The 9,713-nt window shown below is 46.9% G+C and overlaps 1 protein-coding gene across 1 annotated transcript in view; it reads left to right on the plus strand.

The window, feature by feature from the left end:
- Nucleotides 1-9,466, plus strand: part of LOC310864144 (juxtaposed with another zinc finger protein 1-like) — a 38,000-nt gene extending 28,534 nt beyond the window's left edge. The window contains 5 exon segments of the mRNA XM_083772723.1: nucleotides 2,830-2,905; nucleotides 2,907-3,024; nucleotides 8,041-8,187; nucleotides 8,190-8,209; nucleotides 9,125-9,466. Coding sequence (XP_083628849.1) covers nucleotides 2,830-2,905; nucleotides 2,907-3,024; nucleotides 8,041-8,187; nucleotides 8,190-8,209; nucleotides 9,125-9,301 — 538 coding nt within the window. The 3' untranslated portion in view covers nucleotides 9,302-9,466.
- The last annotated feature ends 247 nt before the right edge of the window (nucleotides 9,467-9,713 follow it).

The raw sequence follows: 9,713 nt of genomic DNA on the forward strand, positions 1-9,713 counted from the left end.
GTTAACACGGACATAGTCACATAGGTGAACACGGACATAGTCACATAGGTGAACACGGACATAGTCACATAGGTTAACACGGACATAGTCACATAGGTGAACACGGACATTGCTGTTCCTTGGAGTGGTTGCACCACTCAAAAAGACTGCTGTGTGGGGTGAGTTTAGTGAATGATAAGGGCTGTGTGGGGGTGAGTTTAGTGAATGATAAGGGGACGTTGCAGCCTTGCAGGACAACAGCAGTAGCTGTGTGGGGTGAGTTTAGTGAATGATAAGGGGACGTCGCAGGACAACAGCAGTAGCTGTGTGGGGTGAGTTTAGTGAATGATAAGGGGACGTTGCAGGACGACAGCAGTAGCTGTGTGGGGTGAGTTTAGTGAATGATAAGGGGACGTCGCAGGACAACAGCAGTAGCTGTATGGGGTGAGTTTAGTGAATGATAAGGGGACGTCGCAGGACAACAGCAGTAGCTGTGTGGGGTGAGTTTAGTGAATGATAAGGGGACGTCACAGGACAACAGCAGTAGCTGTGTGGGGTGAGTTTAGTGAATGATAAGGGTACGTTGCAGGACAACAGCAGTAGCTGTTGTCCTGCAACGTACGTATCATTTTACTGCTTTGCTCCTGAAATAATCGATTATTCACATTCTGTCCTAATAAGAGCAAGAGGCAATGTTTGTCTAGCCCCGGTCTGGCAGAGTAGAGAGGGTTGTGGGCTGCGGCGTACCGAAAGCCACACCCAAATGTCCCATTTTCACAAGATCAAAATGTCTAAAAAAAATCCATCTACAAGCTCACAATGCGTTGCGATACCTTGTAGGTCTTGTAGACCTGAGATCAGATTCTAAAAAAATGTCTTCTAGATCCTGACAGTTTTCTGAAAAAGCCATGTTTCTATGTCAGTCGTTCTTCGATTTATCAAAAATAGAAGACCTACAAGCAGACCTAGCGCCACGCGCCACTTGGTGGCATGCTATAGGTCTGCTTGTAGGCGCTAGGTCTGCTAGGCTCTGCTTGTAGATCTGCTTGTAGATCTGATATTTTTCAATAAAGGGGTTCCCACCCAAAATGGGTTAAATGGCCGAAATGTATACAGTATATAGGGGCTGAAGTGGTTAATGTATGATTAATAATGATAATCCAAACCTACAAAGTATCTAGCAACTAAAGTTTTCAAATAAATTGAGGTGGAGTAAAAGTACAATATTTGGCTTTGCAATATACTGGAGTAAACGTACAGAACATTGGAAATACTCCAGTAAAGTACGAAAAAAAACAACCCATAAGATTGTACCCATTCTGGGCGGGAACCCATATTGGTATCTTACCCCCTCAGGCCGGGAACCCATATTTGGGTTCTGTACAGTATTCAAAAATGAATTTTTTTTGATGCTGCTATATAAATATTTGAAGTTTTTCAGAAACCTTGGGTCAGGATTTAGAGGCGTTTTTAGAATCGGCCTTAGGCCTAAATGGGTTAAGTACAGTACCAGAGTAAATGTACTTTACACCACTGACACACGCACTCACGCGCGCCGCACCGAGCGCGCACACATACACACACCCCATCATGACACATGCACAGAGCCTAAGCATACAGGATGGGTAAATCTATAGAGGGCAGTATTGCTCCACCATTGGGAGTTGTGTGTGTGCGTGCGCATGCTCGCAAGCATGCGTGCATGTGTGTGCGTGCGTGCGTGCACATGTGTGTCTGGCTTGTGGGCGAACAGCTTGGGTGACTGATCCCTTCCCATAGACACGGTGGTGAGTCATCCCTGTACCAGCAGACAAAACCACACAACACAATCACTCCTGACTCCATGGTCCGCGCACGTGCACACACACACACACACACACACACACTGTACAGAGCCAGCGGCATTTACATCATTGTGTGTGTGTGTGTGTGTGTGAGTGAGAGTGCGGTGTACCGATGTCTCATGTCCTACTCGACCACTATTAAATCATTCTTCCAAGAGAACGGCGAAAAGACAACAGGGTGAGCGAGAGAGAGGAGTACGATGCAGGGGGAGAGAGAGAGAGAGAGAGGAGTGAGAGCCAATGGGAGGAATAGACAGGGAGAGAGAGAGAGAGAGAGAGAGGGAGGGAGGGAAAGGGGGTGTGGGAGAGAGAGAGAGAGCGTTTATTTCTGTGGTAAGTGTTCAAAGTGGTGAGACTGTAAATGTCATCTCTACTTATTGTAGCATGTTGAGATGACTTCACGCAGGAGGAGGAGGAGGAGGAGGAGTTCAAAGAAGGACCTCTTGTCTCTTCATCTCTCCCTCGGTACCAGCCGGAGTTAGGGCAGCGGTGGCTCTAAGGGTTAGTGAAGCGCCCTTGTTGCCGAAAGGTTGCCGGTTCGATTCCCCCGGCCGGGCAGGAAAAATCTGGGTGGGGAAGTGATTGGTCATCACTCACCCAACACAACACCGCTGAAGTGCCCTTGAGCAAGGCACTGAACCCCCCCAACTGCTCCCCCTGGAGCTGCTTAGTGGCCAACAGTATAAGACTGTGGTTGTACTGGTCAGCTCCCAGGTTTTAATGTGTGTGTGTGCGCGCGCGTGTGTGTCTGTCTGTGTGTTTCTATGTGCAGGGCGTTGCTGAAAATGAGCACCTGTGCTCAGCTACTTCCCTGGGTAAAAAAAAAAAAAAAAAAAGATTTCGTCCACTAACACTAGGACGAAAAATGTTCGTCCGACTGCCTGTTTTCACTGACGAAAACCAAACGGGGAAACAAAATGAAAACTATATGCTACGATGACTAAAACTAAGCCTAAATATAACTGTGCGTGTGTGTGTGCGCGTGTGTTTGCGCGCGCGTCCTCAGGTTCATGACGGACGCGGCGCGCCGCGAGCAGGAGACCCTGAAGAAGAAGGCGCCCAAGCTGTCGCTGTCCATCGCCGGGGGGCGTGTCTCGCAACAGCACGGCCACGCCCCCTCGCCACACCAGCGGCAACCTGACGCCGCCCGTCACGCCGCCCATCACCCCCTCCTCCTCCTTCCGCAGCAGCACGCCCACAGGTAACGCAGGTGTGTGTGCGTGCGCGTGTGTGCTTGTTTTCCTGTGTGGAGCAGTGGTGGAAGAATCCTCTGCCTTTTTTGCTTAACCCATTCTGACCTGAGATCAGATTCTAAAAATGTCTTCTGATATCCTGACAGTTTTCCATTCTGACCTGAGATCAGATCTAAAAATGTCTTCTGACATCCTGACAGTTTTCATTCTGACCTGAGATCAGATTAAAAAAATGTCTTCTGATATCCTGACAGTTTTCCATTCTGACCTGAGATCAGATCTAAAAATGTCTTCTACATTCTGACAGTTTTTCATTCTGACCTGAGATCAGATTAAAAAAAATGTCTTCTACATCCTGACAGTTTTCTGAAAAAGCTATGTTTCTATGTCAGTCGTTCTTCGATTTTTCAAAAAAATAGCAGACCTACAAGCTCGTAGCGCGCCGCTCGTAGCGCGCCACTCGGTGGCGCGCTATGAGCTTGTAGATCTGCTATTTTTCAATAGCTAAAGCATAACATAATGCTATAACACCAAAAGGGGTTCCCGCCCCAAAATGGGCAAAACCACTTCATGGAGATTTTCTTTTTAATTAATGTTTTGGCCAATAATGTCATGACCGGATCATCGGTCAGTAGGACATGACCGAATTATTGGCATATAGGAGAATGCTGCAAAAGTCTAAAAGACCTCCATGAATCGGTGCGTGTAATTGATAGAAATAATATATTTATATTCATGGACCTACTCCTTAAAGACTAAATAGTAATAGTTAGTAGTTAGTTAATTGCGACTGTAAGTCTCGCAGTTTACTATGAAAACCTGCATTTCATGTCAGTCAGTCAGTCCGTCACGCTCCATATATGGCCGTCTCCATATATGAAGATCGCGACACTGGCCTCATCAAACCCTGGATAGCCCATACGTGGAGAAGAGCGGATCATCACCTAGACCTGCATTATATGGCGCCAGCCAGCAACTCTACATCTGACCTCACAGACACCCATGTTGATCAAACCCTTTAGATCCACATGTATGGAGCTGACCTGTTCTGGCATTCCATAATGTTGACCCCACCCGTCCTTCCTCTTCGATGTCTCCCTTTTGACCGATAGCTGTCCATTTACACTCTAGACGGGCCTGTCCAAAAGTTATTAGTGCAGTGAGTTCTCAACAGGCCCGAAAATTAAGCCCCCTAACTGGGCTCCCCCGAGACCCCGCCTGGCCTTACTAATTAGCACACATTATACGCCCCATCCCGGACAGAAAACGTCAGTTAAAAAAATAAAGAAAAGGGAAAAAAAGGGTCCATAATATGGGCATGCCCAACCTGTTGTTTCAGCGTATATAGACTTTTTTCCCCCTCTACACCAAGTTTGCTGAAAATAGCCAACCTGCATCCTCACGGTCCAGTTTTCACCGGATGTTCGCCCGAGAGACTATAGTGTTCATGTGGTTGCGTAAAAAGTAGCAATGATTCCACAATGTAGAAATATTTGTGTCACGAGTCCTGTGTTCAAAAGTAACAGAACTAAAGTATTCATGGCAAATTCTAATGTAAAACTGCTCATTATGCAGAAGAATGACCCATTTCACAAACGTATCATTGACCTGTAATCAGTAAGGCGACTTTAGTTAACCTCGATTAACATTTCACCACGTTTTACTTTGTATTAGCTCCTTCTCTTTCAATCCGTTCCCTCTTTCAGCTCATCGGTGGGAATTATTATTTCTCACATTCGTCAACCAAATGCACCCCATTTGGTTACATATTTTGTAAGCAGGGGTGCCCACACTTTTCTTTTTTTACTTGAGAGCTACTTTCAAATATGACCAATATGGACAAGATCTGTCCACACAAATATATTATCCCATTGTTGAAAATAGCGGGGCTTGCATTACATATAAGACAAATGCACTTGGAATGGGAAATAGACGGGGGGGAAATGGTATTGGTATTGGTATGTTTTTTTGTACATAACTTTACTTTGTAAAGTTTAGTAATGACGTTTGTGTGAAACACTATTGAGAACAAATAATTGTATTTGTGTGTGTTTGAGCTGACAAGACAGGTGACAGACCCTTTTTGATGTCAATCAATCCGTCCAGTCACCTCAATTCAAGTGTCGGATGCCAAAACATTTTTTTTTAAATATTTAAATTATATATATTTTTAAGGACATTTGGTCATTTGGTCTATCTGCACATCATGCAGCCTTTTGTGATCTACTGGTGGATCGCGGTCTACCTTTTGGGCAAACCCCTGTATAATGTACAGTCTCCCTGGTCCAGTTTGGATGACACTGAGACGCGTGGAGCCCGGCGTTGTGCGTGCGTGCGTGTGTGTGCATGTGTGGAGTTGCGTCAGTGAGCAGGCCCGCTCAACACTCTGTTAATTACACGGCAGCTGTCCCGCTGTGCGTTGGCCTGGGGACCGCGTGTTCCCCGGCTTCCCAAAAAAAGCAGATGTCCACTTCCAGCCCCCAAATGGCGCTGAGCATATATAGTGTTATAGCTCTGGGGCTTATGTGCGAACAGGAATATGCACGGTGCGGACGCGCGCGCGCACACACGTTTGTAACGCTATATACTTGTGAGGACATCCACTTTTTTTTTTAGCACCAGCCCCCCCTGAAGCCTGAGTTATATTCAGTTGCGCAACCGGAAATATCTGATCTACAGTATATACGAGCTTAGAACGCGTCGCAGGGCAGTGTGGTGTGAGCTTGTGGATCTGCTCGTTTCAGCGTGCGACACCGGCACATAACTGAGTAGTACAAATCACACATAACCCCTAAAAAAAAAAAAAAACGGTTTTAACCCTAAAACATCCATTTCTCTTGTGAGGACCAGTATATTTAGCAAATTCTACTTTACTTGTGTTGTGTGTAGATTGAGCCCTGCCTCAAGTATAATAAGAATACAAGGACACACACACACACACACACACACGCACGCACGCACGCACACACACACACACACACACACACACACACACACACACACACAACGACTTTCAACATGTGCCAGGGTGCCATCCATTTCCTCATGCTGAGGTGCAGCATTTCCTGTGAAATGGTGGGGGGTCAGAGTGCGTGCGTGTGTGTAGCTCTTTGTTGCTGCGTGTGTGTGTGTGTGTGTGTGTGTGTGTGTGTGTGTGTGTGTGTGTGTGTGTGGCTGTGCGTGCGTGCGCACGCTCTTGCATGTGTGAATGGAAAATGTTCTGCTCTTAGCAAAGCACTTTTTCCAGGCTCCGCGATGAAGATCACTCCCACTTAATGATCTCTTTCTCTGTGCCAACCCCCAGCCTTTTGATATACCCCCCCCCCCCCCCACACACACACACACACACACACACATACACACACACACACACACACACACACACACAGTGTCTGTCCCCCAACACACGCATCAGGGTGCTTTCCAGTAATATTCTAGCCGCTAGCCCAGTGTTTCTCAAAGCAGTTCCTTGTTCGGGACCCTTTTTCTTTTTGTGTCGTGAGTCGACTAAATATCCCGTTTCATAAAGAAAGAATTCCATAAAGTAAAAAAAAAGGAAAATCACACCCGTGTGAAGTGAGTGGTGCAACTCCGTGTGGTGGGGGTCCCCGGAAAACATCCAGACCCCCAGGAACGTGTCCAGGGGGCCGGTCCGATTCCGGCGAGCCGCCCCGGCTTCCGAAATGGTCGAGAAATTACGGAGTTACCGCGTGGGGGTCCCCAGGGGGTCCCTCTACTTTACTGTACTGTACTGTACCACCCCAAATCCATATAGAGATAGAGATATACTTTATTAGTCTCCCGAGGAAGAAATTTGTCTTAGATATATACTGTGTGTGTGTGTGTGTGTGTGTGTGTGTGTGTGTGTGTGTTAGGCTGCGCAACAGTGACACTTGGTTGTGAAAACACTAATTAGTAAAGCCAGGTGGGGACTTGGACCAGCCCAGTTAAGGCTCATACATAGTCTGGATTCTCGGTGGTGGGGTGACCACCGAACTACAACATGACGTCACTGAGCCGCGGTGAAGAGCAAACCACCGCCACCGCTCCAGCCCTTCTCTCTGTTTTTACTCACCACCGCTCAACGTTATTTCAGCTCCGGTGGCCAGCTCACCACCAGAGCGGTGGTCACCTCACCACCGCTCAACGTTATTTCAGCTCCGGTGGTCAGCTCACCACCGGAGCGGTGGTCACCTCACCACCGCTCAACGTTATTTCAGCTCCGGTGGTCAGCTCACCACCGGAGCGGTGGTCACCTCACCACCGAAAATCCAGACTATGAATAGGCCTTTAGGGCCCAGGTAGAACCGGGCCCTATTTTGGGGCCTGCTGAGAACTCTAGATTTCGCCGGCTGCCAGGCACGGCTGCACTAATAACTTTGGGGTGGGCCCGTCTAGAGTTTAAATGGACAGGTATCGGTCAAAAGGGAGACATCGAAGAGGAAAGACGGGTGGGGGAAGGATCAACATATGGATGTTGTCAGAAAAGGGTTAGCTCCATATATGGACATCTAAGGGTTTTGAGGTCGGTTGTGGAGCTGCTGGCCCGGCTCCATATATGCAGACCTAGGTGATGATCCAGTCTCGTTTGACGAGGTCAGTTTCGTGATCTTCACATATATGGAGTGTGTCACGAGGTGTGATGGACGGCCAAATATGGAGTGTCACGGACGGACGGACAGACTGACTGACTGACTGACTGACAGGTTTTGCAGATTTTGTGACTGCAGTTCTTCGAGCGGTGAAATGTCCCTTTAACCCATTCTCGGGGCGGGAACCCCTTTTGGTGTTATGCAATGTGTTGTGCTTTAGCTATTGAAAAATAGCAGATCTACAAGCTCATAGCGCGCCACCGAGTGGCGCGCTACGAGCTTGTAGATCTGCAATTTTTTTTTTAAATCTTGAAAATATTTATTTCGGAAAACTGGAGGATTTAGATTCGATTTTTAAAATTTTGACGTCGGGCCTAAATGGGTTAACAATGTGCTTTCTGTGTGGACCCCCCCCCCCCCCGGACCCCCCAGGCAGTGAGTATGACGAGGAAGAGGTGGACTACGAGGAGTCTGACAGCGACGAGTCGTGGACCACGGAGAGCGCCATCAGCTCCGAGTCCATCCTCAGCTCCATGTGCATGAACGGCGGGGAGGAGAAGCCCTTCGCCTGCCCCGTGCCGGCTGCAAGAAGAGATACAAGGTGTGTGTGTGTGTGTGTGTGTGTGTGTGTGTGTGTGTGTGTGTGTGTGTGTGTGTGTGTGTGTGTGTGTGTGTGTGTGTGTGTGTGTGTGTTGGTGTGTGTGTGTGTGTGTGTGTGTGTGTGTGTGTGTGTGTGTGTGTGCCAAGGTTATACTAGTTTTGGTTTTTTCATTGTAGTTTAGTTTTAGTTAGTTTTGACATATTAGTTTTTAGAGCGGGTTTGCTAGTTTTTATTTAGTTTTTGTTTTGGTTGAAAATGCTTAGTTTTTGTTTAGTTATAGTTTAGTTTTAGGTTTTTTCCGTACGGTTTATTTGTGGGTTAGGGTTAGCGTGGCTACATGCTGCCGTACGGTGCTGAAAACTGCCGTAAAACTTGTTGGAGAAATGAGGAAATTAATCGAATGAATTTAAAAGGATTAATATCCGATAGGATAAATATCCGAAAGGCATATAAATATTGATAAAAACTAAGGGTATTTTCAGTTTCAGTTTAGTTATCGTTTTTTTTTTTTTTTTTTTTTTTATTATTAGTTTCAGTTAACTAAAATGTTTTTTTTATTCTAGTTTTAGTTTTTTTTTGTTAGTTTTAGTTAACCATTATAGCCTTGGTGTGTGCGGTATTGCTTTGTTTTCAAAACATACGGTTTTACCCATTCTAGACGGGAACCCCTTTTGGTGTTTCGAACATTATGTTATAATTTAGCTATTGAAAAATAGCAGATCTACAAGCTCATGGCGCCTCGGTGGCGCGCTATGAACTTGTAGGTCTGCTATTTTTGAAAAATCGTTAAAATGTGCCTCAAATCTTTCCGAAAATTGTCATGATTTAGATTTTTTAGTTAGCCGGTAGTTTCTTCCCGACAGCAACGATATAATATCCCCCTGCCCATAATCATCCTGCTCCTCCTCCTCTCAGAACGTGAACGGCATCAAATACCACGCCAAGAACGGCCACCGCACCCAGATCCGCGTGAGGAAGCCCTTCAAGTGCCGCTGCGGCAAGAGCTACAAGACCTCGCAGGGCCTGCGGCACCACACCATCACCTTCCACCCGCCCGTCTCCACCGAGATCCTGCGCAAGATGCAGGGCTGAGGAGGAGGAAGAGGAGAGAGAGGAGGCATGTCCTCCTCTTCCTCCTCCTGTGTGGGAGAGACGGTGCCGCCGCAACTCGAGCTGCACCCCGAGAAACAAACCTATAGCCTGGGGCATTATTAGGCCCAGACTCTGTAACGTATACACTGACACCACGGCGCGTATTCAGAGCGTCAAGCTGTGCTCTCGTTCACTGCAATGCAATTTGCGGCATTTCCAAAACAATATTGCGCAGAGTAGCGATTATCAAACGTATTTGCAATGCCATACGTTGAAAGATCTGTTGCCTGTGGACAAGGCACGATACCTCCGCAAGTTAGATATTATCGGCATAGATGTTTGTCCGTATGTGATTAAGGATTGGACCAAGTTGCATTGGCAGCCATAGAAAATTCTTACCCTGGGCTAAAAC

This window comes from Protomyctophum parallelum, assembly GCF_964188405.1.
Source record: "Protomyctophum parallelum genome assembly, chromosome: 1".
NCBI classification, from domain to species: Eukaryota; Metazoa; Chordata; class Actinopteri; order Myctophiformes; family Myctophidae; genus Protomyctophum; species Protomyctophum parallelum.